The 27,656-nt window shown below is 39.6% G+C and overlaps 1 protein-coding gene across 3 annotated transcripts in view; it reads right to left on the bottom strand.

Moving 5' to 3' along the window:
• Positions 1-25,613, bottom strand: part of OGT (O-linked N-acetylglucosamine (GlcNAc) transferase) — a 37,222-nt gene extending 11,609 nt beyond the window's left edge. The window contains exons 1-17 of one of the 3 annotated variants that reach the window (XM_082864768.1): positions 25,548-25,613; positions 25,358-25,403; positions 22,344-22,524; positions 21,235-21,478; positions 15,422-15,490; positions 12,025-12,141; positions 9,707-9,786; positions 8,971-9,166; positions 8,571-8,711; positions 7,875-7,975; positions 7,560-7,713; positions 7,360-7,461; positions 6,984-7,163; positions 6,156-6,314; positions 5,918-6,007; positions 685-810; positions 96-266 (exon numbers count right to left, since the gene is read on the bottom strand). In XM_082864768.1, the coding sequence (XP_082720894.1) occupies positions 96-266; positions 685-810; positions 5,918-6,007; positions 6,156-6,314; positions 6,984-7,163; positions 7,360-7,461; positions 7,560-7,713; positions 7,875-7,975; positions 8,571-8,711; positions 8,971-9,166; positions 9,707-9,786; positions 12,025-12,141; positions 15,422-15,490; positions 21,235-21,478; positions 22,344-22,524; positions 25,358-25,394 (2,148 nt within the window). In that variant the 5' untranslated portion in view covers positions 25,395-25,403; positions 25,548-25,613. Of the gene's footprint in view, positions 1-95; positions 267-684; positions 811-5,917; positions 6,008-6,155; positions 6,315-6,983; positions 7,164-7,359; positions 7,462-7,559; positions 7,714-7,874; positions 7,976-8,570; positions 8,712-8,970; positions 9,167-9,706; positions 9,787-12,024; positions 12,142-15,421; positions 15,491-21,234; positions 21,479-22,343; positions 22,525-25,357 lie in introns of all 3 variants that reach the window. The other 2 variants (XM_082864769.1, XM_082864770.1) reach the window with 2 other exon arrangements.
• Between the last annotated feature and the right edge of the window lie 2,043 nt (positions 25,614-27,656).

The raw sequence follows: 27,656 nt of genomic DNA, 5'->3' as shown, positions 1-27,656 counted from the left end.
TCAGACATATCTTTTAGGATGCACAGGAACAGCAGCAAGGAAATAAATGACTACAGTTCTTTGCAATTCCCCTATAGCACTGTTTTTCTACCTACCTTCAGGTGAGGGAACATATTAGCATGATCACCAATAAAGAAAGTATGGGGCATATAAGCCAGTTTCTCAGAATATTGCTCAGCAACTTCAGCAGGTGAAGTTTCCTGATCAGTGATGATATAATCCATGAAAAGCGCGCCACTAGTCCCAGGGTACCCCAGCCACATTGCCTAAAAGAAAAAAAAAAAAATCAGACCAAAAACTGACTAAGAACCTTCAGCAAAATAGCTTAAAATTAAATAAGTAAACAAACAACCAAGGAGGGTGGACTTCCTTAGCCAAGAGCAATCAAGTAATATTTTAGACTAAACTTCTAAGTGCTAAACCGTTTTTCCAATTTACAAGAGAGAACAACGGTTTACATCCAACTACAAATTGCATGTCTCCATATACATGTTCCTGTGGGCACTGTGTTCTCACTCAAAATTCTTTGTCCCTGTTCATTTTCAAGAACTACACTTTTTTTTCATAAGTCAAGCATGTCTGTCCTATTGTTTCAAAGGACAGTTAACCAAAGAGGGGAAAAAAACCTATCACTGTCTTCTTAGCCCAATAAACACTGTAAGTAATTATCATTATTTCCTTTACCTGAATAGGAGCTGGCCTGAGAGCAAAGAGTTCATTTCGAGCACCCTTGGTATAACCATTCATATTTACAAGGATGTGTATACCATCTTGATGAATGCGATCAGCTGCTTTTCCATTGCATGGAATCTATGGAATAAAAAAATAAGAACTTATACTATGTATAATCTAAAACTGATTCAATTAGTCTTAATGGCATTGAACAGAATTCAAATTCCCAGATGCAAAAGTGGTAACAACACAAATTACATTAATGCAGGGTAAAAACATGGTTAAGTACCATTAAAATGGGCCCACAGCATTACACAAACAGGATACAGAGGAAGGAGAGTTTACCTCTAGACTGAACGTATGAACAACTAGGCTTGGGACTTGCCTGGTGGGTCAGTGGTTAAGAAACCGCCTGCCAATGCAGGGGACACGGGTTCGAGCCCTGGTGCGGGAAGATCCCACACACTGCGGGGCAACTAAGCCCGTGTGCCACAACTACTGGAGCCTACATGCCTACAGCCTGCGCTTTGCAACAAGAGAAGCCACTGCAATGAGAAGCCCGTGCACTGCAACAAAGAGTAGCCCTCGCTCGCCAAAACTAGAGAAAGCCCGCACACACCAACAAAGACCCAACGCAACCGAAAAAAAAAAACAAAAAAACTAGGCTTCATAGAGGAGTTGATATTTGAAATGGGCCTTCAAAGATGGATAGGAGGACTTCCCTGGTGGCGCAAGTCATTAAGAATCCACCTGCCAATGCAAGGGACACGGGTTCGAGCCCTGGTCCGGGAAGATCCCACACACTATGGGGCAACTAAGCCCATGTGCCACAACTACTGAAGCCCGCGTGCCTAGAGCCCATGCTCGACAACAAGAGAAGCCACCGCAATGAGAAGCCCACGCACCCCAACAAAGAGTAGCCCCCGCTCGCCACAACTAGAGAAAGCACACACACACCAACAAAGACCCAATGCAGCCAAAAATAAATAAATAAATAAAAATTTTAAAAAAATGGACAGGAGTTTGAGGAAGCTGGACAGAATACAATCTCAACAGAGAACTGTATGAATAAAGAACCAGAGTAAAGTGCATGGTAGGTTTAAAAAATGGGTAGATCACTTCTATTTGATATAGGGTATAACTGAGGGCTAATGATGGGTGAAAAGCTCTGGCAAACAAGGTTGTTTGTTTAGAAAGGTTGCGAAGGCCACACTGAAGAGCTTGGACTTCATATAGGCACACCAATGTTCACTGCAGCACTATTTACAATTGTCAAGATATGGAAGTAACCTAAGTGTCCATCAATGGATGAATGGAAAAAGAAGATGTGGTATATATACACAGTGGAATATTCCTCAGCCATTTAAAAGTTGCCAGAGGGAAGGGAGGGAGGGGGCAAAATAGGTGAACAGGATTAAGTAGTACAAACCTCCAGATATAAAACAAGCAAGCCACAGGGATACAACATACAACATGAGAAATATGGTCAATAATACTGCAATAACTTTGTATGGAGACAGGTGGTTACTAGACTTATCATGGTGATTTCATAATGTATGCAAATAACTATGTAGTACACCTGAAACTAACATAACACTATACGTCAACTACATTTCAATTTTTATATATATATATATATATATATATAAAATTAATAAATATATATTTTTAAAGAGTTTAGACTTCAGTCAATAAGCAGTGAATCCTAAAAGGTGTCAGAGGTGGAGGGCCATATTCTTCTTGGTCACAGAGTCCAACCCTACATCAAAAATGGTCAGGTATATTTCCAAAGCAACAGCCATAACACAAAAGACGTTGGTAGAAATTATTTATGAAATGACAAGAGGCTCACAATCCTTCTGCTAGGACTTCAATGATTCATATATATGAATTACTGGGTATACCATACATACCTCTGTTAGTCACCAAAGTGGCCAACAGCGTCTATAAGAAAAAACTCTAGTCCATACCTGCAGCAAATTCATTCCCTCACAGGTTTCAATATTAATTTATCATAAAACTTTTGCTCCTAGAGGAAACAGCAATGGAGCAAGTATAAGAAATAAAGAAAACCAAAGGCAAAGGCCCTTTTTTTTTCCCCCTCTCCCGTCGCGGAGCACAGGCTCCGGACACGCAGGCCCAGCGGCCATGGCTCATGGGCCCAGCCGCTACGCAGCATGTGGGATCTTCCCGGACCGGGGCGCGAACCCATGTCCCCTGCATCGGCAGGCGGACTCTCAACCACTGCACCACCAGGGAAGTCCGGCAAAGGCCCTTTAAATGACTTTTTTGTTCTTCTTCCAAGCCACCATTTTGTTCAAATTATTCAGGTAATATTAGGTATCTACTGTCACAAGTGCTAGCTCAATCCGCAGAGAAGTTTTACGACCACACACAAATACACCATATTTCTATTTCATTTGCAAACTCAGCAAAAATCCATGCTGATTATAAATGCAATGTAATAAATGTAAACAATCAAGGAAATAAGATCGAAGCAATTGCCCACAGGTATGTAGTAGCTGATGTTAAATATCTGTCATGGAAAATACTGAGGATATGGGCTTCTCTGGTGGCGCAGTGGTTAAGAATCTGCCTGTCAATGCAGGGGACACAGGTTTGAGCCCTGGTCCAGGAAGATCCCACATGCCATGGAGCAACTAAGCCCGTGTGCCACAACTACTGAGCCTGCGCTCTAGAGCTCACGAGCCACAACTACTGCGCCCACGTGCCACAACTACTGAAGCCCACGCGCCTAGAGCCTGTGCTCCACAACAAGAGAAGCCACCGCAATGAGAAGCCTGTGCACTGCAATGAACAGCAGACCCCACTCACCACAACTAGAGAAAGCCCATGGGCAGCAATGAAGACCCAAAGCGGCCAAAAATAAATAAATTAATTAAATTTTAAAAAGAAAATTGAGGATACAAGCTACACACCAACAGTTTTATTCACTATTTGCTCAAAATAAAAAGTTGGCAGTACAAGCCTCTAAGATAGCCTCATCCACCAGAGGGCAGACAGCAGAAGCAAGAATCCTGCAGCCTGTGGAACAAAAACCACATTCACAGAAAGATACACAAGATGAAAAGGCAGAGGGCTATGTACCAGATGAAGGAACAAGATAAAACGCCAGAAAAACAACTAAATGAAGTGGAAATAGGCAACCTTCCAGAAAAAGAATTCAGAATAATGACAGTGAAGATGATCCAGGACCTCGGAAAAAGAATGGAGGCAAAGATCGAGAAGATGCAAGAAATGTTTAACAAAGGCCTAGAAGAATTAAAGAACAAACAAACAGAGATGAACAATACAATAACTGAAATGAAAACTACACTAGAAGGAATCAATAGCAGAATAACTGAGGCAGAAGAACGGGTAAGTGACCTGGAAGACAGAATGGTGGAATTCACTGCTGTGGAACAGACTAAAGAAAAAAGAATGAAAACAAATGACAGCCTAAGAGACGTCTGGGACAACATTAAACGCAACAACATTCGTATTATAGGGGTCCCAGAAGGAGAAGAGAGAGAGAAAGGACCAGAGAAAATATTTGAAGAGATTATAGTCAAACACTTCCCTAACATGGGAAAGGAAATAACCACCCAAGTCCAGGAAGCACAGAGAGTCCCATACAGGATAAACCCAAGGAGAAACATGCTGAGACACACAGTAATCAAACTGGCAAAAATTAAAGACAAAGAAAAATTATTGAAAGCAACAAGGGAAAAATGACAAATAACATACAAGGGAACTCCCATAAGGTTAACAGCTGCTTTCTCAGCAGAAACTCTACAAGCCAGAAGGGAATGGCATGACATACTTAAAGTGATGAAAGGGAAGAACTGACAACCAAGATTACTCTACCTGGCAAGGATCTCATTCAGATTTGATGGAGAAATCAAAGGCTTTACAGACAAGCAAAAGCTAAGAGAATTCAGCACCACCAAACCAGCTCTACAACAACGGCTAAAGGACCTTCTCCGAGTGGGAAACACAAAAGAAAAGGACCTACAGAAACAAACCCAAAATAATTAAGAAGATGGTCACAGGAACATACATATCGATAATTACCTTAAACGTGAATGGATTAAATGCTCCAACCAAAAGACACAGGCTCGCTGAGTGGATACAAAAACAAGACCCATATATATGCTGTCTAGAAGAGACCCACTTCAGACCTAGGGACACATAGAGACTGCAAGTGAGGGGATGGAAAAAGATATTCCATGCAAATGGAAATCAAAAGAAAGCTGGAGTAGCAATACTCATATCAGATAAAATAGACTTTAAAATGAAGAATCTTACAAGAGACAAGGAAGGACACTACAAAATGATCAAGGGACCAATCCAAGAAGAAGATATAACGATTATAAATATATATGCACCCAACATAGGAGCACCTCAATACATAAGGCAACTACTTACAGCTATAAAAGAGGAAATCGACAGTAACACAATAAGAGTGGGGGACTTTAACACCTCACTTACACCAATGGACAGATCATCCAAACAGAAAATTAATAAGGAAACACAAGCTTTAAATGACACAATAGACCAGATAGATTTAATTGATATTTATAGGACATTCCATCCCAAAACAGCAGATAACACTTTCTTCTCAAGTGCACATGGAACATTCTCCAGGATAGATCACATCTTGGGTCACAAATCAAGCCTCAGTAAATTTAAGAAAATTGAAATCACATCAAGCATCTTTTCCGACCGCAACGCTATGAGATTAGAAATCAATTACAGGGGAAAAAATGTAAAAAACACAAACACATGGAGGCTAAACAATACGTTACTAAATAACCAAGAGATCACTGAACAAATCAAAGAGGAAATCAAAAAATACCTAGAGACAAATGATAATGAAAACACGATGATCCAAAACCTATGGGATGCAGCAAAAGCAGTTCTAAGAGGGAAGTTTATAGCTACAATCCTACCTCAAGAAACAAGAAAAACCTCAAATAAATAATCAAACCTTACACCTAAAGGAACTAGAGAAAGAAGAACAAACAAAACCCGAAGTTAGCAGAAGGAAAGAAATCATAAAGAGCAGAGCAGAAATAAATGAAACAGAAACAAAGAAAACAATAGCAAAGATCAATAAAACTAAAAGCTGGTTCCTGGAGAAGATAAACAAAATTGATAAACCATTAGCCAGACTCATCAAGAAAAAGAGGGAAAGGACTCAAAAAAAAAAAAAGAAAGTTGTAAGTATAAGAGTTTCACATACCTGAGAAAGATCAATGAAATGATTGGCTTCTGCCATCACCTTCACTCGGAAGTTTGTGCCATCATCTGGGCTCAGGGCATAACAGAATACCTGAAAGGCAGCACACAGTATATTTAATAACCTTGGCTCAAATCTTTCCAAAAGACACTGGGCTTAACACCTAAAGGTGACTATAAAGCTACCACTGTGGGTTTGTTTGGTTTTATAAATACCGACTCTAGAGCAACACTAGTCTTACCTCAAATTTATCAGGATTGTGCATGCCTGGAATAGACTGCATAAGATGAGAAGTAGGATGATTCCCAAAGTCAGAACTCACGTATCCTACACGCAGTCGACCATCACTGAGCTTCAAGTCTTTCGGATGTTCATATGGTGGTTTATGAAGGACATTTATCTACCAATGGAATTCAGTGCTTGTTAGTAAAGTTGAGTCTATATGTAAATTTTCATCTAGGAAAACTGACTAAAAGCATACCTGTTAGGAATGGTATGCCCAGAATACTTCTTTAATTCATATAACCAGTCTAATACAACCTTAGCAATTTGTATAATATGCTTCATACTTTGACCTGTTCCTGAGGCCTATGAAGTAGTCAAGCAGGTTAAAGTTGTAGGAAGGAAGCAGAGTGGGAAGAGCATGACAAACCCTGCATTTTAGAAAATTCTGTAGGGAAGCATTTTTTAAAAACACAATTACACCTAGCACTCTGCTCTATTCTGCTGAGAAAATTCCCACCTTTGATCAAGTACTGCTCTAATTCTCAAAGGTGAGTAGAAAATACCAAACACTTTATAAAAACTATGGTTTCAAAATTAAAGGAAAACACCATCAGCCTACTGTTAAGTATTTCAGTTAAGGATTCCACCTTATAGAATGGAAGGGGTTATGATCAAGATAGGACACAATGGGAGGGGGGCTTCTGGACTGGCTCACGAAGCTTCATTTCTCAACTTGGGTGGTAAACACCTTATGATAACTCATTAGGCCATAAATTTGATTCATGTAGTTTTCTGTATCTGTGTTTTGCTTTACGACGAAAAGATTAAAATGAAAGACTCGCACCTTATCCAAGCAGAGGTTCCCATGCCTCTCAGCAATAGCCTTCCTGAAGCCATGAGAAAGAGGATATAGCATACTATGATGAGGATGCACAGAAGGCAACCTATTCTTCTCTAACTGGTCAGCCACAATGCTGACCAATTTCTTCATTCGCTCATCATAGTCTGTCCAATCACAGACAATCTAGAGGAGGCAAAAAGAAGTTATTATCCAGAAAACCTTACTCCAAGACTTAACATCCTATGTGTCTTTGGCCTAAAGTAATGTCAGATAACCCATTAAAAAACAGTGTCTCCAGCCAAGCTTGGATTAATATGGCACATACAATTAAAAAGTGATTACAACCCTGAAAGCCAATTACTGGCCCATTATTCTTTACCTGCAGGCAATGAGCCAAATTACAATAGGCGTCAGGAAAATCAGGTTTAAGCTTCAGAGCAGTGCGATAAGAAGCAATTGCTTCTGGAATATTCCCTGAATCCTGGAAATAAAGTGGGATGGTTAAATTTTTTCCTAAAATTAAAAACATTAGGTGCTAAGATGCATATATTATAATAAAATATATATAAAAAATAGTACCTTGTGAATGGAAGCCAGATTGCTGTGGGCATCCGCAAATGCAGGGTTAATCTGAATAGCACGAGTATAACACTGCAAGGCTCCCTGAACATCCTGCATCTCCTTTAGAGTGTTTCCCATATTAGAGTAGGCATCAGCAAAGGTAGGACTGATTCTAAAGGAGAGGACAAAGATTTTATTTCTCTAGTACAAAAACCTTTAACCCCCTGTAATATTAATTTAGTCTGCTATTATTAAAAGTCCCACATACCAAATGTGCCAAATGCCAAACATTTTAAAACTTAGAAGAAAAAAAGAAGGCTGTGAGTCTCTTACCGAATAGCCTCCTTATAATGCATCAGAGCTTCCTGCAGTTTTCCCTGCTGCTGCAATACACTTGCTAAATTTGAATGGGCAGCAGCAAACTCTGGGAAGACCTATAAAGATTCAAGATGATAACTGAGGTTTAAAAAAAAAAAAATAACTGCTGAAACAGCAGTAATAACTTACCACAACAAGAACTTCGCTCAAGCACCTTTATATCCCTACACTTCTCTCCACCTTCTCCAAGTCTACTCATTCTTCAAAGCCAAGTAGTTCAAATTCTACCTCTTCCTTTCTTTTATACCTCTCCGTGTTTCAAAACATAATGAGGTAGACCTCTCCTCATCTTAGTTTATGCTGGTAACTCTAGCATCTCTCTTCAAAACTCCTACCACACCTACCAACCAACATTACAGCCATCAGGTACTGAAATTATATATTTACTGGTAACTCTTCTTGAACTCTAGCTTACTGTTTAAATTTTTTTGTGCCAATCTTATCTACCCATAAAATAACAAACTCAATGTTAAGGATTTTCTTGAATGTCACACAGGACCTCACTCATACCTTAGGTACTCAATTACTGGTTCAACGAATGATTTGCCCACTATCTACTTTTACAAAAGAGGTGGATGACATGGCAAACTTAACTGCCTTCCCTCTACTATCACACAGACAAAATACCCAGCCACACCACCCTCAACATACTTCTAATGCTTTACGATACAAGCGAACTGCCTCTTCAATGTTTCCCTGTTCTCGTTTGATATTGGCTAGGTTATTCAGAGAGTCTGCATGGGTGGGACACAGCCGGAGAGCTGTATTGTAACAATCTTCTGCTTCGGCAACCTAAAAAACAAAACAAACTATTCAAAAACCTATACAGAGGAATCACAGAGTCGCCACTGATATTATTCTAACAATTGCTTAGTTAAGCCTAATGGCTGGTAATATTCCAGAAAACAGGTATTTTTGCTATTCTTCCTCTCATCTATAATTCCAAAATTAAACAATTTACCACCTCAATATTTAATGACAATATGTACAAAAATGACTTTTTTTTAATGCCATCAGGTAACAAAGAAAGAGACTGAATAAAAATCCTTACACTGCCCTTCTCTTTGAGAGCGTTGGCTAGGTTGCAGTAAGCATCAGGGAAATGTGGTTGCAATTCAATAGCTCGCCTGTAGGTGTCTATTGCCAGATCTATCAGGCCTTGCTCATAGTATACACAAGCCAGGTTGCCATGTACCACTGCATGATTTGGGCTCAAGCTTAGGGCACGAAGGTAAGCTGCCACAGCTCTATAAACAGAAACACACACACACACAATGCAACTAACTTTTAATGGATGCTTTGTTACAATTATTTCATTCTATCAAAGTATATCAATTATAACTAGTTACAATTAATTCATGCCATACTATACTTAACCTCAAAAATCAAAGTTGCACCTTTATAAAATGTATTTTTACACTGAAAAATTTTCTATACCCCCATAAGAAACAGACTTTCCTTTGACAACAGCAACAAAAAGTTAAAAGTCAGGATTTACTTAGCTTTCTGAATCAGACAGAAGGAATAATTTAGTCTAAAAGATAACCATTTCAATAGTTTTACAATAAAGGAAATTTCAACTAAACTCCTAGTGAGAAGGATAATGGCTTCGTGAAAAGCCAACAATGAAGTCAGGCAACAATAAACCTATAATAAAAGGTAATACAGCAGACCTGAGCCGGGAAAGTAACAAAAGGAAAGTGTATTTCAATGACCCACTGTGATAATTTCAGTCCAAACTCTCAAGTGTTGATACAACAAAAACTCCAAATAGAACATTCCCTCACCTGTCAAAAATCCGTGCCTCTTTCAAGACATTTCCTAAATTGATATAAGCATCCAGAAAATTGGGGTCAAGGGTGACAGCCTAAAAATTGCAAGACAGTTACTTAGAGCAAGTTAGGATTTCAGATTAACTTCCCAATTACAAGTTTTTAGTCTGAGATAATTTTAGACCTCCAATTACATTTTCTAGTATAATTAAATCTTATTTCTTTCATTTTTAAAACCCAATTATTTTAGTACCCACTCATTATTCACAAATCTCAATGTTACCAAAATAACTTCCCATGTAATGTAAGAGCAAAATGTGTCCTGAAGGGAAAAATTTTAAATTGGGTCTGCTCCAATTTTATTGAGCTGAACGCTTCTCATGGTTGGCCCCATTTTATTCTCAATTAATCAGCCTAGCTCTTCTAAAAAAATAATGGCAGGAAGAAGCAGCAAGCTCTAACTGAATAAGGAAATACATACCTCAGTAACTACAACTGTATACTCAGACCTTAGTAAGATATGTAATTAGAGCTGTATACTCAGTAAGATACATTACTTCAAGGGGATACTAACCATTAAATGGTTCATTCAGATAGTTCTGAAGCTGTCTTAAAATATGACCAGATATATCTACAGCAGTAATTCTCAACACTGGCAGTATATTAGAATTCACCTCCTAAATGGAGCCTGGGTTCCATCACAGGCCAGTTAAATCAGACCCTCTGAAAACGGGGCCAGGATATCCATATCTTTTACAAGCTCCTCATGTGCAACCAAGGAGAACCACAGAGCAAGAGAGTAGGTACTCCTATAGTGTAATGAATGGAAACCTGAACTGAAATACTGAAAGGTAAAGGTAATGAGTAACTGTGAATATATTTAAGACTCATTAAGAACATTCCTCTTCACTTAGATGGCAACTCTGTTGCACTTAACTTACTTAGATTGTCTATAGTAATAGATGTCCACCCCCAAATTTTTTTATTATGGAAAATTTCAAATATATACCAAAGCAGAGGAGTATAACCTCCAAGTCTCCATTACCCAGTTTCAACAATTAAAAAATCATATTCAATTTTATTTAATCTATATTCCAACCTAACTCGCCCTCTTCCCAGATCATTCTGAAGCTAATCCCAGACATATCAGTTCATTTGAAAATTTTTAGGGACAATACAGGAATACTTTTTCCTCCTAACATAACTACAATACCAATATCACACCTAAAAAAGTGACAGCAATTCCTTAGTATCATATATCCATTCAGTGGTCCAATTTCTGATTAACTTTGATTGAGGATCCAAATAAGACCCATACAATTAACATGTCTTTGTGAGTTTCTTTAAATCTTTTAAATTAAAAGTTTAATTTAAATCTTCATTTTTATTCCTATAATTTGTTGAAGAAATCAGATCACTGTCCTATACAGCTTCCCATAGTTTGAATTTGCTGACTGCACCCCTATGGTGTCCTTTAATGTGCCTATTATGTTTCCCTGTCCCATGTATTTCCTGTAAATTGGTAGAACTACAAGCATAATCAGATTTGGGTTCTTTGCTCTTTTTGCAAGGCTACTTCACTGGTGGAAGTACTTACTTCTATCACAAGGTACAAAATGTCTGGTTGTGTCTCTTTTTTTTTGCCACTGATAAATGCCTAAATTTATTATTGGTTATACTCTGATTCTATCATTCCTACTTCATTTATTAGCTGGAACACTTGTATAAAGAGAAACTTCCCCCATCAACTACTGGGTTACCCTGATGTCCAGTTCATACAGGAGAGAGAGGACAACTGTTTAACCAGTTCTCAAAATGAGTTGCTCCTTATCTTCCAAAGATGACCCATGAATTTCTTCTTAGTATAATTATACTCATGAACTTAAATGTATTTGATAAGTTTCAATATATTTCAGTTATTATTCCCATTGATGCTCAACTCCCATCTTTAGCCAGTAGGAGCCTCTTCCAGTTGCCTCCTGAGTCCTTTTGACATAAATATATCAAAACTTCCTTGCTTTCTGGCACAACAAGGCACTCCAGATTATTTTTGTACATTTCCTGCCCCAGATCTGGAATCAGTCTTTTCACCAAGAAACTCTGCTTCTTTACAGTAAAGCTGCCCGTTTAAAAAAAGAATTTTTAATTACTAAAGTACATTTTCAATGCTAAACTGGAAACTGCCATCTACCATCCAGCAAATGCTGCAATACTGTCAGAGAAACAAAGATATTATGTGACTGATTAAGTAAAGGCCTATTATTTAGTTCTAGTAGAAACACCCTGCATACATAAGCACTTCAAAAATACCAATTATTAATTTAACGGCTAACCTTTTCAAAGTGATGAATTGCAAGCCAAATCTCCCCTTGTGCATTGAAAACACAGCCAAGATTACTCCAAGCTACTGCAAAGTTCGGTTGCGTCTCAATTGCTTTCAAATAACATGCCTTAGGAGGGGTTAATGAAAGAAGAAGATGGGAGGGGAAGGAGGTAAAGGGAAAGGGGAAAATTTATAAAGGGGAAAAAAAAAGATTGGGGGAGGGGGGAAGAAGGTGATATCATTATTCCTTCTCTGACCAGCCAAAAGTGACCCTGCAGCATAGGCTCGCTTGCGCCAAAACTAATGCGCTGCCACAGCTGGCTGCTCCTGCGCCTGCGCCACCAGAACCCAGGTGCAAACCACCATGTTCAGTTCTGCCAACCAATGACCAACCCTTACACTGGGACTTAACCGGGAAGTCAGTTGCCTTCAGACTCTATGCTGGACTTCTCTTATCTGAACACCTAAGGGCTCTTGCTCTTGTTTTCAAGTGTTATCTGGAAGGTGCCACTTAAGGCTAAGTTCCTCCCCCACCCAAGTTTCCCAAAGTCTGTTCTACGATGTGTTAATAGTTATCACTGGAAAAAAAGATTTCACGATCAAATAAATTAGGAAAACAGAAAACAGGTTTCTTGACTACAGGACTTCCCTAAGCCTTTAATAGTATATACACGGTTCCCTGAACTTAGTTGACCATGGACCTCTTCTTTCATTGGACATTTTATGAGAATACCTATAAAACACATTTGGGAAATGCTGCTCTAAATAAACAATAATGTTCCTCACTAACATCAAAACTATGCTACTGAGGAGGAAAATGTTTTTCTGACAAGCCAGATATCATAAGGCCAGGCTATGAGTCACATCCTCACAATGCCCGTCTCCCAAGGAGGACTGAAGCTGAAACCTCGTATGACAGGACTGCACCTAGGTTGAGGTCCCTGTAATGCGAGCGCAAACATCGCTTGCGCAACCTAACAGCATCGCACTGCGCAATCGCTGCGAACTGCTGCGCTACATAGAACACCCCTAGACGCAGCAAACGGCCAACCAGATCCATTAATCTACTAGACAGGCCCATAGAGAATATTTGTTTAATGAGATTAGTTGGACTCGAGGTATGTTAAAACCCAATTTTATCCAAAAAGGCTACAAAATAGGACTGAGGGAGCCAGTCAATCAGATTACTCATCTAGTCAACCGTTCACAGGGGCTCATTCGCACGCATTGCGCATTAACGCTGCGCAGCCTTTGCGCTACTGCAGGGTCACAGCGCATCATCAGAAGAGCAGAATGCTGCAATCCAAACAAAGAAGAAAAAAGGAAAAAATGAACAACAAGAAGAGTTAGAAGCTTTTACTAGTAAATTATCTCTAATAATTTTTAATATCAATTAACTTTTACTTATCTTTGACAGAATTGTGGCTATAGTAGAAAACATTCTCTTACATAACTTGCTTGTAAATAAAATTATTTTAAGCTGTTTCTGAAGCCACAAGACAGAAGATTCAGGCATGGAGGCAAATTGTTTTGCTGTGGCAGTTACAAACCCGTTACCATATTTCTCATCATGTGACTTTTCGGTGCGTTCCTTGCTGGAAGAGGAGGAGGTGTGTGTCTGCCCTAGATCCAGGCCTCGAGCTCCCTTCAGCGAGGCACCTTACGCATGGAATAGGAGGTTTCACCCACCTGAAACCTTCTAAATACAATATCAATGGTGAAAAACCAAAAACAAGAGAGAAAATAAAAACAAGATCATTAGTAAAAGTTCAACAAAGCAATTGAAATTCTTTGGATGTCTATTACATATGGGAATGAGGACAGTCTCAAGTCTGTAATATGGGAAACATGCAGAAGGGAGAGGGTTAATCAGGGCTATTGCATACAGCAGGGATTTTTGCTGGAAGAAAGGCTCTTCATTTTCTACAAAGACAACTTAATTTTGCTTCCATCTACTAGGAATATGCTGGCTTGAATTTTCAAATGCACTGATTACAAAAGAAATACATTGCATTTCACTCAAGAGTATTTTCTTGTTCACTAAGTTCTCACAAAAACAGAATAACATTTTTCAAACTAGGTGTCTCCAGAGCTCTGAAATAAAGAAGTCAGCAACCTAAGGCAGGCGCAATGTCTCAGCCTAAACCGATCTCTAAAGCTGCAGTGAAGTGCAATTCATGTTAGCTGTCCGCTTGGTGGGGTGACAATTAATAGAAGCTTATCAAATATTTGTTCTATAAATTACCAATTAGATTTATCAGCTAAGACTGAAATCCATTACAATCCATTAGCTGGAAACCTACATAAGGTTAATCCAAAGTGTCAGTAGAATTTATGAGCTATGCACTTAAAACTAGTGCCTTTTAACATCAGATGGTGCTGAAAAGCCTTCTCCCTCCCTGGATGAAGCAGTCAAACAGACAGCTACGCTGCGCATACACTCCACGTATTAGCATGCGCGTGGGGCTCAGAGCAACAGGTGGGAGTTTCAGAAGCATTCTGGTTTCTCCCCACTCCTCACCCCTGCAGCGCGGTTGCGTAAGGTGGCTTGTAACAAGACAATTTCATTTATAAATTTAATTTAAAATTATACCAAAAGCTTTAATAACCCAACCTGGTGTTCAAATTCTTTATTTGGAAACACAGAATGCTAAAAGCCACCTTTCCACTTGGGCAAGTTTTCTTTCGATCAGTCCATTTCCCAAACAAACCAGCTTTGTCCTTCTGACTTTTTTTTTTTTAAAGGAGGTGGGATAGGGAGGAATAAAAGAAGGAAGTAAGAAGAAAAGAAGGTAGACAACTAGGATTGGAAAAGAGGAAAAGGAACTTGGGGAAGGGAGTGAGGACAAGAAGGGGCAGGATGTTCCAATTATTAATTTGCAATCATTTAACAGCCTTTCTTCCACTGTAAAAAGGGTGAGGAAGATGAAGGGAGGAAGGTTAAATAAGAATTTTAAATGCCAGTATTACAGGGTAACATTTGGATGAAATTCTTCTCCACTTACAAGCCACAAAGGACTTAGAAGAGCAGCATTTTCAATGGCACCTGCATCATATAGGAGTCTTGAGCCAAATCACAGGCGCTCTGCTTGTCACCAGCAGGCAAGCCTCAGATTTGAAGGAATGTTATTTATTCCCACATAAGATCATGACGGAGCCCACTGTTATAAAGATGATCTAGCTCAGCAGAAAGGCTCCAAAATGTTCAGGTTCTTGCTTTACCCCCAGATTTAGAACAGATATGCCAAATCCTGGCCCTGCTCTAGTCTGAGGCGATTCATGCCGTCAGTTTTCCTCAGTTTCATAGGACTGTTTTGTGAAGATAGCTCAATGAAGAGTTGAAGACTTGGCAGAAAGTACAAGTATCCATAACACTGATGTTTAAATGTGTTCTATCAAACACCTACCTTGGCTTCTTCCAAGCGACCCAGGGCTTTGAGCAGGTTCCCCAGGTCACTGCGAACACAGTACAAATCCTAGAAACCCAGAGACACTCTGTCATTAATTATACTCTGCTTTGTCAACCAAAGATATCTTGAAATTACTTTTACATATCTAGCTCCATCATTTTATTGTCAACTAGAGAGACTGCTTGACAATTTAAGAACAGGAACACAATCCCCTCCATCCTCAATTCCAAATTCCAAAAAATTTTAAAAACTCATTTGATGATTAAATCTGACTTGAACTGGCATGAAGTTATTTACAGAATTTATTGATCCCACTTAATGTGAATATGCATACCTTCTGCTGCAGAAATATAAATGTGTTTTACTAGAAGGTGCGGCTCCAGACACACCTGGGAGTCATATATGGTATTATCATCTTTCTAAAATCCTAAAAACTCTGAATTTTATGATGCATTTGATCCCACCAGTTTCAGATAAAAGACTATGGGCCTTGCTATAGCTTCTCCTCTCCCCAAATGTTAGTCACGTTAAAAAAAAAAAAAAGCATCAAATGTTTGTTCAACTATTTTGTTCAAGGTTATGAACCACTACTGTATCGAGGGTCAAAAATTTTCCATAGTGGAAAAAAGGATTTAGCTGTGATTAGTTATTGGCAAACCTACCCTTAGGCTGTCAGACGTATAGTAGAAAACTTGACTTCATTTCACTATTAGACAAAAGGATTACCATCCAACCAAAGCTTTAATCCTGGCACCTGGCACTAGATTACTCATTAGTATTAACTGCCATTAGAGTTGAGTGGGCGAATAATGAAAAGCAGTCGACTCGGCTTTTTATTAGCAGCACAATTGTGTTGCCAGTCATCTGACTCACCAGTCCGTTCATCAGTATGAAAGACACATCAGAACAGTGAGCTTAAATTTTTATTTGTCCTTGGTTTGCCTTGTCAGTCAACAAGCAAAGACAATGGCAATAAGGAGTAAGCTTATCATTCCAAACTGTTCCACGTGTGGAAGAGCCTTACACTAAGTCCTAGAAAGTGAAATTTTGTCAACTGTGCCAAAGTATCATCATATATACTATTCTATGTGCAACTGTATTATGGTTTCCACAATCAGGTGATTACTGATAAACAGCTTTTGTGATTGTATATTATCATCCATCCAAGTGAACAAAAAGTCAGCCAGCAAAGAATAGGCTGCCACAGAACACCCTTACGGTTGGCCATACTGAGTCAGTTCCATGAGCTACCTGATCTGTCTGTCCATGGAGCAATGACTAGTGTTTTGGGAGAAAGTGGTGGTCTCCTGTGACCTCAAGCACAAAAGGCTAATACTAATCCTCATAGGTATCATTAATCTTATTACAGACTTAGCATCCTCTAATGAGTCTAAGTATTTTTCAACCCTATTTATACTCTCAGAAGTAATGAATTCTATAATCTTGCTATCTACTTTGTATGATTTTTTTCCCCTAAACTTTAAGGGCTACCGTTATGTTTTGGCAGACCATGACTGAACAATCCAATCTGTTCAAACAAACTCCTTCTACTATATCTCATTATCGTGGTTATACATCTTTGGACTTTTACCAGTTCCTATGCCTTTTCTGAGCCATAATAATCAGAAGTCTTGCAATAATTCTCCAACAATGACCCTAATGGGTTATACATCTTAGCCAACTGTTGCATAATTTTACCCTCTAGTTTCTATAAACTCTTGGATGCATGCCATCCAAGTACTGACAGTGTATATATCTATATTTAGTTATATCATCTAGACCCATTACAGCATACTAAATCAAGTTAACACAATGCCCACAGTTAAAAATAGATTATCTTCAAGAGCACTATAAAATAATCAATAAGGCAGTTTTAGAAAAAGGTAAAACATATCATATTAAATATAATAGTGAAATCCAATTCTCCCACTGGAAATCCAAACCTTCATGCATGAATAACTAATTTCCAGAAAATTCAAGGATACCACTATTCTCCCCAAAGTTCAAAACCTGAGACATCAGTTCTGCTTCAGTAGTCACATCTAAACAATATCTGCTAAGAGAATCACAATTCTCAAACCCGGCCCATGTACCCATTCCTAGGTTAATATCTTCTATGCAAACCTTTATTCAATTCAACAATATGCCTGGAACTGTAGGGAAATAAATTAATAGAATCCTCATCTTCAAAGGGCTTACAACCTATGTGGAAAGACAAAACACATACATACTAAATAGCCACATAGTGGTAAAGAAATGAACTCAAGGAAGAAATTTTAAGCCGGGCCTTAAAGGTTGAGTATGGTTTTAACAGACAAAGGAGGCGGACATTGCAGACAAGGGAAAATAGTATGAATAAAGGTAAGGAGATGCAAATGAGTAAGAATCTGCTGTATAACAACCCTTCCTGAAATAGCATTTATTCCCGCCTTTCCTCCTAGAGTCCCCCCACCCCCACCCACAACATCTACATACACACACGAAATAAAATCAGGTTGATTAAAGCCTACAGTAGTTCTCAATTGCCTCTCAAATTAAATTCAAACTCCTCAGCCTCTATTCTTTCTCAATCTTCCAATTGACTCTCCTCTACTACGTTCACTTCTTGTTACTACTTGACTCACCACTTCAGCCAAGGAAGTCTACTTGCTATTTACCTTCCTACAGAATGCTTAGGTTATAAGCATCCACTCGAGAAAATCTTCTGATTAATACTCGCTAAGAATAATCATCTGAGGAGCTTACACCTTTTTTCCTTTATGGGTCAGGTCCTGTCTCATATTATAATCCACAGCTGCCCCCACAACACATCTCCCCAATTCCTAACAAAGCACTGTACACACAATAAGCACTCAAGTATTTAAATGTGACATTTGCACAGCAAACTTACAAAAAGCAGAGCAGAGAGGGACAGAAATACAGTTGACCCTCTGCATCTGCAGATGCAGAAACTGTGGACTCTGAGGGCCAACTGTACTACACCACTGTTTATAAGGGGCTTGAGCACCCACAGATTTTGGTATCCGTGGGGGGGTCCTAGAACCAATTCCCCACAGATACCTAGGGATGACTGTATAAGGTTTTCTACAGTTTAGCTGTATGACTGAGACTCATTAACAGTAACAAATAACATGACAGTAACACGTGATGGTCAGGATGCCAGTAGCTCTCAGTGCTATGCATCCACAATCAAAACAGAAGCAATGGTTCAAAAACCTATAGACTCAGAAACAGAGTTCCTTAGAGCAACTCAGTATTATAGCCATCTTACAAAGAACATTTTATACATAATTCATAAAAGGGATTGCCAAGCATGGGCAACTCTAGTGAGTTATCATGTGAAAGATTACCAGCTGCAACAGCACCTTCAAATACAATGGACTAATATTTTAGTGAAATTATTAAATCACCCAATATTACAGAAGCCAATTCAGAATGTAAAAATATGAAACAGCTCTACTTCTTAAAAGTAATTTCTATAATCAAGTGACAGAATAACTTCTAAACTGACATACCATTAACTTAAAAAGACAAACACTATTGAAAACAGGTTGCCAAGACTACCACCTTAACATTTTACTTTTTCACTACTGCAAAACCAAACTAACCTGAGTTTCTTTAACTATTTTTCATAGAATGCCAACTACATCTGTGATTCAGGCCAGCAATGCACTGCCAACAAGAGCACAATCTAGGAACAGACTCAAGATTCTCTGTCAGTACTGAATTGACACAGGCATTTGACAGTAAGCTTAAATCTAGTTAAGACTAGATACCCTGAAATGAATTAAAACATGATCACTATGGTATATTTAGGTGAAATCAAGGCAGTAGGCACAGTCCCTTTTTCATTCTTACTGATAAAGACAGAGAAATACAGCAGCACCTTCCACTAGAAGAAACAGAACCAGATGGGAATGCACAGCTGTTCAATGCCTTCAAGGGGTAGTCCCATGATTTATTTTAGTATTATCTTACTTCTTTGGTAGGGCACAATGATAAGCTTCCTGTTAACACGTTAGATATTGAAAAGCATGGTTCTGTCTCCCACTTTAGCTTTCCCTTCTCATCATACTCCTACAGTTTGGTATACTGTCAGCAGCAATGACTGCTCTGCGATACATGTAGGCAACTGGAAACCTGAGCAAAGGGGATCAGAGTTCCAAGATGTTTGGGCCCACGGCTGTGTAAGAGGGCACAAGTGAATGTATACGTAATCAACAAGTGAAGGATGGAACCAACCCTAATTAATAAAGGGAAAGAATTTACTGTGACAATTAGGTACACAAGTCAGCCCTGAGCCTTGGCAAGAACAAGGTCCAAGCCCCAGTGGCAGCACATACAGGGTTCCCTAAAACTTTCTGTAACTAGCTAGATGGTACTGCAGTAAAAATTACAAAAAGTCACTCAAATTTACATATATATGCATTGAGTATCTCCAAAAGGATACATAAGAAATTAGTTTCATCAGCTACCTCCAAGAAGGGTAGCTGGGAGACTTTTCACTGTATCCATACAAAAAGCAATAAATAAAATTTAACAATCAAAATTAATGGAAAAAACAACTGTTAATAGATATGATAAAAAGTGATTTCAGATCTTTGCATAAACTACTATATTAAGCTTCAGTTTCCCATCTGTAAAATAACGATAAGGGACAGCAGAATGGTTTTCAAACTGTGCTCAAGGGCTGCGTTGAGGGGTGGATGCCCTCTGGGTACCCAGATAAAAAGGGCTTCCTTTATTTCTTCTCTCTACAATGTTTGCTTTCAAGATATTCAGACTCAGGTTTTAACATCCACTTCACCATTACTAGCTGTTTGATCCCAAGAAAGTTAACATAACCCCCCTGAGTCTGTTTTTAAGTGGTAAAATTGGAACAGATACCATCTACTTTGAAGGATCACTGTGAGCATTAAGAAAGACCAACGTCTGACTGGCACAATGTCTGAGCACATAGTAGACTTTCAATAAATGGTAGCTATAATAGTTAATTATTAACCACTTCAAGGGTTGGTGCAAAGCTAAATGTTGACGACGTAGCTCAAAAACATATTCTTAAATTTTTTCTGGATTCCTATAATCTCCCTTTTATCACTTTCCTGTTATGTCTATCTTATTTCCCTAACTACATCAAAAGTTCTAAGGGCAAGTCTTACTTTTTCTGTGTACCTTTCAGAAACCCTAACACATGGTGAACTTAATGTCTGCCAACTGGGCCTCACTTGTTCCCAGGAAAACATCTGCAATTTAGACAAAAAAATTTTTAGAACTAATCAAAAGCCTGGTGTACATACTATCACCTCTATTCTACCACTTCTAATTATGTAGAAAGAAAAGAGAATAGAATATTGAGGAAAAAAATTTGCAGCCTAGTTTTCATGTCACGGATCCATATATTGACATCTTAACTATTCTATATTACAGATTAACGCCCTTCTTCCACTATTCCTTGAAAATCAATTAACCGTTGCAAACATGTTATAGCAGAAATTATCCAAATTTAATCAAAAGAGCCCAAAGAAACAATGTCATGTGTTCTGTACTTTTACAGGCATTATAAAGATAGATGTAGAGTTTCTTGCAATAAGGATAATTTTTATACTCTCAAATAACTTGCTAGATAAAATAAATTTTTTTAAAATATAACACAGACCTGAGTCAAAGCAATTTCACCATTTTAAGTAGACAAAACATTGCCAAACTCTTGACTTTTTTCCATGCAAAAACCTATTTGTGTCTAAAGTATCAAACTGTTTCTTTCTAGGCTTTTGTGAAGGGAAAATAATAACAATTAAAATTATACTCACAGGATTGTACTGAAGAGCAGAGACGTAAGCTTGTACTGCCCCTTCCATGTCTCCTGCTGCTACCAAAGCGGCTGCCAGGTTAATATAACCATCGATGAAATCTGGTTTCAGACGCAATGCATGCCGATAATGCTCAATTGCTTCCTGCAACTGCCCTCTTTCCTTGTACACATTCCCCAAATTCGAATAGGCTTCTGCCAGAAGAGGGTTCTGTTTAATTGCCAGAGTACTAAAGTGGGCAGATCTGGAAAAGGGGAAAAGTATTCATGCATGGGTATGCATGTTACAGAAAGAAGGTATGGCCCATATGCAACTCAGTTTCTGAAGATCCTGTGTATTGCTCATTATATAATAATACATTATCTTTTAACTAGCGCATAGTAGGAAAAATTTTGGAAATCAAAGTTTTTCAGAAGTGGAGGCATTCCAGATTTCAAATTGGAACACTCTTTTTTCTTATGAGATAAAATTCTTAACTAGAGTCTCATTACCAAACTGCCTCATTGTAAACCATGATCGTTAAGATCAAGAATAAAAATGCTATGTGCGTGAGTCTCATTTTCCATTTCTTGAAAAGATTCAATTACGCACACCTTTAAATGTCTAAATAAGCCAAAATGACAATTTATTAAAAGGATAAGAACACAGATTCTTCCCTTGTGATTAATTCAATTGATTAGCTAAAAGTAGCACATCATAATGACTTGATGGCATCTGCAACTTGAACCACATATGCACCTCCTACCACAGCATATACACCATCACCTCTGAGCATTTCTGTCCCTCAAGCTGACAAATCTTACAAAGGTGAGAGTGGATGCTCAGATGTATACTAAGAATAATTACCTGAACAGAGTTTTAAAAAAGCAGCAGACGTAGGTGGAAAGAACTAGAAAAGGTCCCTAGTCATACTGATAATATAACCACAAAAGGAGGGAAGAAAAACTGGCAGCTGGGCATGTCACAAGTGGGCAAGAGAGCAGATGTGCGTTGGTGGCTCCAGGTGAAACCCAGTACTGGAAAAATTTCAAGTTCAAATATTTAAGTATCATTTTTCAAGCTTAGCACCCAGAGGCAGCAATCACCAGCATCACCCCCACATCTCCTACCTGTCCAGCCTTCGACACTGGAAGTGTATAGATGAAAGTAATAAAAGTACACCAGTATTGTCTGGCTCTTGTCTCCAGAGCTGCATGCAGTGTCTCTCAGCTGCCTCAAAATCTCCTGCCTGATATTCTCGATGTGCCAACTCAGCTAACCCTTGGAAGGAAAGCATACGTTTCGTTGGTTCTGGAGAATCATCAAAACATTTGAGGGAAGGGGGGGGGGGGGAAACAAAAAGTTAGAAATGCAAACAAAAAAATGTAAAAATATGGTATATTAAACTTAAAGATGAAAATGCTTGAAACTATGTAAAGCACTAGAGTGTTCTGCACGTTACTGATACCCCCAAGTTAATATCAAGTGCAGAACTGGCATCTTTAGAATTCGCCCATTAACTTTCTTTCCCAGACCAGACAGAAATATTTACTTAAAAAGGAGATTACATAATGACAAAAAATACTTTGTATCTTTAAATTACAAATCATAAGTAGCATCTAAAGATTTACGAAACATTATTCCTCATACCTTAGGTAACAAAGAAAAACAAAATATAAAACATGTGATTTGCAAGGTCACATAGATTTAATAATGTCAGAATAACCTACTGGGAAACTTAATACTTTGTCCCATGTTTTAGGTTGGATCTGTGGGGGGTGGGGTACTGGTAACTATCTCTTAACCTGGGTTGGGGGCACCATATGCGTAGTGAACTCAATTATATTGTTTTGTATATTTCACAACTTAATTTTTTAATTACTTTAAGGGCAACACTAGAAACAAGCATAGGGGAAACAAAACTAAAAGTCAAGGTGCTATTTTTAAAACAGCTGGTAAACAAGATGAATTCATCTGTCAAGAGCCAAAATATTTAAAGGGATCATCAAACATTTTAAATAAAGACCCAAGATTACATTGCTCCTCTACCATCCCAAACTCACATTGAGACCAAATTAGCTAAACCCCACCTACGCCGGTTTAACACTAGCATTTTCCAAAGACCTCGGATACTGACTAAAGGATTAAGACACTGCAAACAACCCTGTGTAAACCAAGCAGTTACCTACAACTGCAATGATTTTTTAAAATGGGAAAACACTAAAATATAAAACCATTCGATAAAGCGCAACAGAATAACAAATGCAAGCACTTTGCTGTGTGTAAGTGACTTCATTCAGATACATAAAGATAAAGGGTATACATCTAAAGCCCAGAGAGGGAAAACAACAACAAGCTACCTAAGTATCAATTGTAAATACTTACTTAATAATACATTACTGGGAATTTGACCACACCACTTTAACTAGATAGCGTGGGAAACCTTGTACAAATTACTTAAATTCTACCAAGGTCAGAGTGACAAGCTCAAATTTGAGCCTTAGACCCTCAATCATTAGAGCTGGCAAGCGAACTGTATTCACAGGAACGCAAAGTAAATTTCCTAACAGAATGCACAGCTAGCTGACCACTAACATAAGAGCAGAGAGACCTGCATCCAACTCTGGGGGCGGTTATATCTATGAGAGAAACTAGAAAATCACATTTTAGACAAGTCTCTAGAACTTCCTAGCTCCTTATTTTAAGACATTATTAACTTTTCAAGGCCGCCTGCTATTTTAACGCTCGAAATGACAACTTCCTCAAATAAAATAACACGTAGAAAAGGGCAAGCTAGTACAGGAGAATCTAGGACAGAATCTTAAATCTTTAAAAATCCCTGAGAGGGAGGGGAACACAGACTAATAACTAATCCCACTACCTACAATCATGGCTAAGACAATTGAAGATTCACTTCTTAGTGCACAAATGTTCAAAAACAATAAAACCCTTGACACATCTCAACTGAGAAATCAACAAAAAAATAACCTCGTGGGAAACCTTAGAACCGCAGCCCAATCCCCCCTCCCTCCCGCCCCAAATAGCCTCAATATGGAAAGGCAGCTGAAGGACACTCCTATAATTTGGTTGTTTCCTTATTTTTAGTACCAAATACTCTCGACTAATTGTCTAAAAGGGCAACCGCCTTGCACTTGTGCAGCTACACTCCAGTTGCTTTACAAACTCTTCAAGCAGGGATGAAAACTTAAAAAAAATACACCCCCTATGAATAAAGAGATACCGGGCTAAAGAATGGGGATGGAAGACCCAGAGGCGGCGGCGGCGGAGGAATACAGGGAGAAAGTAACACAAAGCGAGAAACTGGCGGGCAGGATGGTCAACGCCAAAACCCCAGCACCAGGGTGGTTTCTCCCCAAGGGTAGGAAGTGGACCGCAGGGCTGGCAACCTCGCGAAGGAAAGGGTGTGGCTGCCTGCGGGAGGGGAGGGAGGAGGACAGGGTGGGAAATCCAGGCTGGGGGCAGCGGGTGGAATTGAGCGATGGCAAAAGGAACCCCTGGAAATTTCCAATCGAAACCGGGGCCACTCAACCGAAGACACAGCAGAAAGGCGCTGCCCGGGGGGTGCTGCTTCAAAATCCTCTCGTCGAGGTTACTCGAAGCACACCCAGGAGCTTGTGCCCGTCCTTGGGGTGATACAAAGTGAGGATACGATTACCTCGGAACGGCACCCGCGCCCTCGATTGACAGAGGACCACCAAATCGGGCTAAGGGGAGCAGGGTGGAGGAGGACGTGGAGGGGGAAGAGGAGGGGGCGGTGAGCTGAATTAGGAGAGAATACGGCGGGGAAGGCAAGTGAAAGGCAGCGAGAAGGGCAGGGATTCCAATGCAGTCCATTCCAAGACATCCTAAGCGCGCACGTGTGGAAGAAGCGTCCCGAGAGAGTAGAAGGCTAGAAAATGCACAGGATTACAAAGCAAGAAAGGAAGCAAAAAACAAGCAAGCGAGAGGAAATGTTTAAGGAACGGACGACAGCAGAAACCGCGATCGGATGCCGGTAGACGACGAAAAGCTCAGCGATGCCACTGATGTAATGGGGATGGCTAGAGGGAAGGGAGTGATGAGAGGCAAAGGACGGCGCGAGACCCCAAGGGGGCGTCTGCCAAGGTAGAACAGACACCGGTACCTGTGCTGTCGGCCACGTTGCCCACGGAAGACGCCATCTGGAGCTTCTGGAGGGAGTGCGAAAAGGGGGTAACTGAGTCCCGCTGCCGCCACTACTGGCAAGAATGTTTCTAGAGGTAGCAAATACGAGGGCAGCAGCCGTACCACTGCTTTGGCAGGCTTAAGCGGCGGCAACAGTACAGGCACCGAACCTTACGAACTCTGGTTGGCCATCTACCTCTCACGGTCTTGAAATGGCGGCGACGGCTCCTCGGCCGAGACAACACGGACCGGAACTACTTTCTGTTACAATCAAGTACCAGCGCGGAAGTAGCGCGGTAACCACTTATGTGATCAAAATGACTATAATCAAAGTCACTCTTTCCTATGTAGCCTTCCGCACAGGGCCCATTGCGACAAACACGATTTGTGTCGAGAGCGCATGCGAGCAACCCTGTCAACCCGACTCGCGGCTAGGGCACTGTCTGGGGCAGGACCGTCCAAGTTTTCTACTAGCGAAGCGGAAGATGAAAAAGAAACATACACATGATGGCTACACTTTTGGCAGAGTGGTAAAGTATAGTCCACTACCCAGCCAAGAACGTAGATTTTAATAGAAATACCAAAGGCATCTACAAAAGTTTCATCAACTTTATTCGTACAAAAAGGGATAGTTACAAGGTTGATGAATCAATTCTGAGCAAGTAAATTTAAATGGTTATATTTCAAAGGCTGGAATTCAAAACGATGGCAGAGAGGGTTCCAATTAGAACACGTCTTAATTCTGATTCCAGCCATTGATTTAAGCACTTTGATGAAAAAGATTGAGAGTTTCACAGGGCCAAGTGAACCCAAGCATCTCAGATTTGGGCCATATAGCCCGAAATTTCCAAATCCTTTTGGTGTTCAGGATAGTTTTGCCCACAGTATTATGGCAAATGCTTCATAACTCGGGGACATGCTGAGAGTTTGCACTCCAAAGGCAGCAGCCATAAAAATGTTAAAGACGATTCATATTCCTCAAAATCCATGACTCTTCTGAGTTGTGACTTCATTTCCAACACGTAGCTCTGCAGAACGGTACAATCAGTGATATGTAACTCAAGGCAGCTCAACAATGATAAATGGATTCATTTGCCATCTACCTAAACCACACGTCGAGATTGAAACTAAATTGCCTCCACTTATTGAACAAATCAGTTCTTTATGATCTCCTGCAGTTTCAAGTCCACTGTTCGGACATTTTGTCACATTGGTATTAATTTGTATCTCATCTCTTGTTCCAGGAAGGATTTAAGGTAGCTTGCCACATCAGCAAGAAATTATAAACCAATGGAGGCAACAAGTTGTGTCTCTCGGAGCCTTCTTTTTTCCAAGAAAAAAAAAAAAAGTCCTTGATCTAAGAAAGCAAGTCGGTGAATTTCTTCAAAATGTTTCTACTACCTAGCCAACTGCCTGCACACACACACACCCTTAAGTCCTCAAATTTTGCTTCAATTTCTTTGAGACAGCTCACATACTGTTAATTATGGATATGGGCACAGAGGAAATTTGTAATATTGATCATTTCTTCTATCACATCCATAATTACGAGTCAGATGCAGTGAAAAAGACGAAGTTCACTACACAAACTCTCCTGGAAGTTGGGCACCAACCTCTTCTCTTAATTTGATTTAACTGGTAAAACCTTTTTCTCCCCGCTCCCCCCCTTCCCCGGCAGAAGTGCTCCATCTGTGGTGAATAAAATCAGCTTTTCAACTTTTAGAACGGACTTCTCAGATTCCACTGGCAGATGTTTAGGCCTTACTGATTAGTGGGTGCTAGCTAATTAAGTAAAACTCTTCTTCTTGTTAAATGCCAGATTATGTTCCCAGCCAGGCAGGCTATTTGGCCCATCCATACTTGTGGTCTAAGTTTCCTTATCCTGAGAGGAGTCAAAGGACGCTGCTGTGGAAAGCTGGGTGGTGGGGCTCACAGTGATTCAATAAGGAAAAACTCCTGTTGGAGTCTCAAGAACCCCCTCCAGGTACCTTCCAGCAGTAGCACCTGGAGGGTTTAGTTGGAAGGACTTATCAGATAAATGCATCTTCTTTGGCCAATCAAGTAACATTTACTAGAGTGCAAGGCACTGTGGGAGACACAAAAATCAGCAAGACAAGATCTTTGCCCTCAAGGAAATTGAAGCCCAGTTAGATAGACACAAAAAGCCGCTAGAGCATAAAACAGAAGAGTATTATTAAGGTGATAAAATACATCACTGTCTATAAATATCTGAGGAGGGAACAGTCACTTCAGGCTGGAGGAGGGTGACCAAGAAGGCC

This window comes from Leucopleurus acutus (assembly GCF_964270905.1).
Source record: "Leucopleurus acutus genome assembly, chromosome: X".
Lineage (NCBI taxonomy): Eukaryota > Metazoa > Chordata > Mammalia > Artiodactyla > Delphinidae > Leucopleurus > Leucopleurus acutus.
This window is presented reverse-complemented; position numbering and strand designations above follow the sequence as displayed.